The sequence below is a fragment of the Eimeria mitis genome, genomic scaffold, assembly GCF_000499745.2.
Source record: "Eimeria mitis Houghton genomic scaffold, Emh_scaff312, whole genome shotgun sequence".
Classification (NCBI taxonomy): Eukaryota; Apicomplexa; class Conoidasida; order Eucoccidiorida; family Eimeriidae; genus Eimeria; species Eimeria mitis.
The window spans coordinates 8,707-9,331 of record NW_013571464.1 but is presented as its reverse complement, the minus strand read 5'-3'; the positions used below and the strand labels follow the sequence as shown (position 1 = coordinate 9,331).

Here is a 625-nt window from a genome sequence, read left to right as displayed (position 1 = left end):
TTGCTGCTGTTCTCTGTCTCAAGCAAGGCCTAGCAGCAGCAGCAGCAGCTGCTGCTGCTGCTGCTGCTGCTGCAGCAGAAGAAGCAGCAGCAGCAGCAGGAGCAGCAGCGGTAGACGGAACAGAAAGAGCAACAATAGCAGAAGGAACAGCAGCAACAGCAGATGCAGCAGCAGCAATACAAGCAACAGCAGCAGCAGCAGCAGCAGCAGCAAGAGCAGCAGGGAGTGGAGGGGGGGAAGACAAACAGAGGCATCGGCGGCTGCTGCAGCTTGCTGCTGCTGCTGAAGCACATGTGCAGCAGGCAGCAGCAGCAAGAGTTGCAGCTCTGGAGCCTAAAGAAGTGCTGCATGTCGTCGCTGCAGTAAACCTAAACCCTAAACCCTAAACCCTAAACCCTAAACCCTTGAGTCTTCGGTGTTCAGTGGGGATTCACAGGGCAGCGGTAGTTTGCTGCTGCTGCTGTTGCTGCTGCTGCTGTTGCTGCTGCTGTTGCTGCTGATGGTGCTGCTTGTACTGCTGCTGCTCATCTTTCTGCTGCATCAACTTGTATTACCGAACCCCCCTTGCCTATGCTTCGCTCTGCGTTGCTGCTGCTGCTGCTGCTGTTGCTGTTGCTGTTGCTGT

At 55.8% G+C, this 625-nt stretch overlaps 1 protein-coding gene across 1 annotated transcript in view; it reads left to right on the top strand.

The window, feature by feature from the left end:
- Positions 1–625, top strand: part of EMH_0007500 (uncharacterized protein) — a gene marked incomplete at both ends in the record, with an annotated part of 1,873 nt that overhangs the window by 130 nt on the left and 1,118 nt on the right. Inside the window, one exon of the mRNA XM_013498026.1 lies at positions 3–362. Within this exon, the coding sequence (XP_013353480.1) occupies positions 3–362 (360 nt within the window). The remainder of the gene's footprint in view (positions 1–2; positions 363–625) is intronic.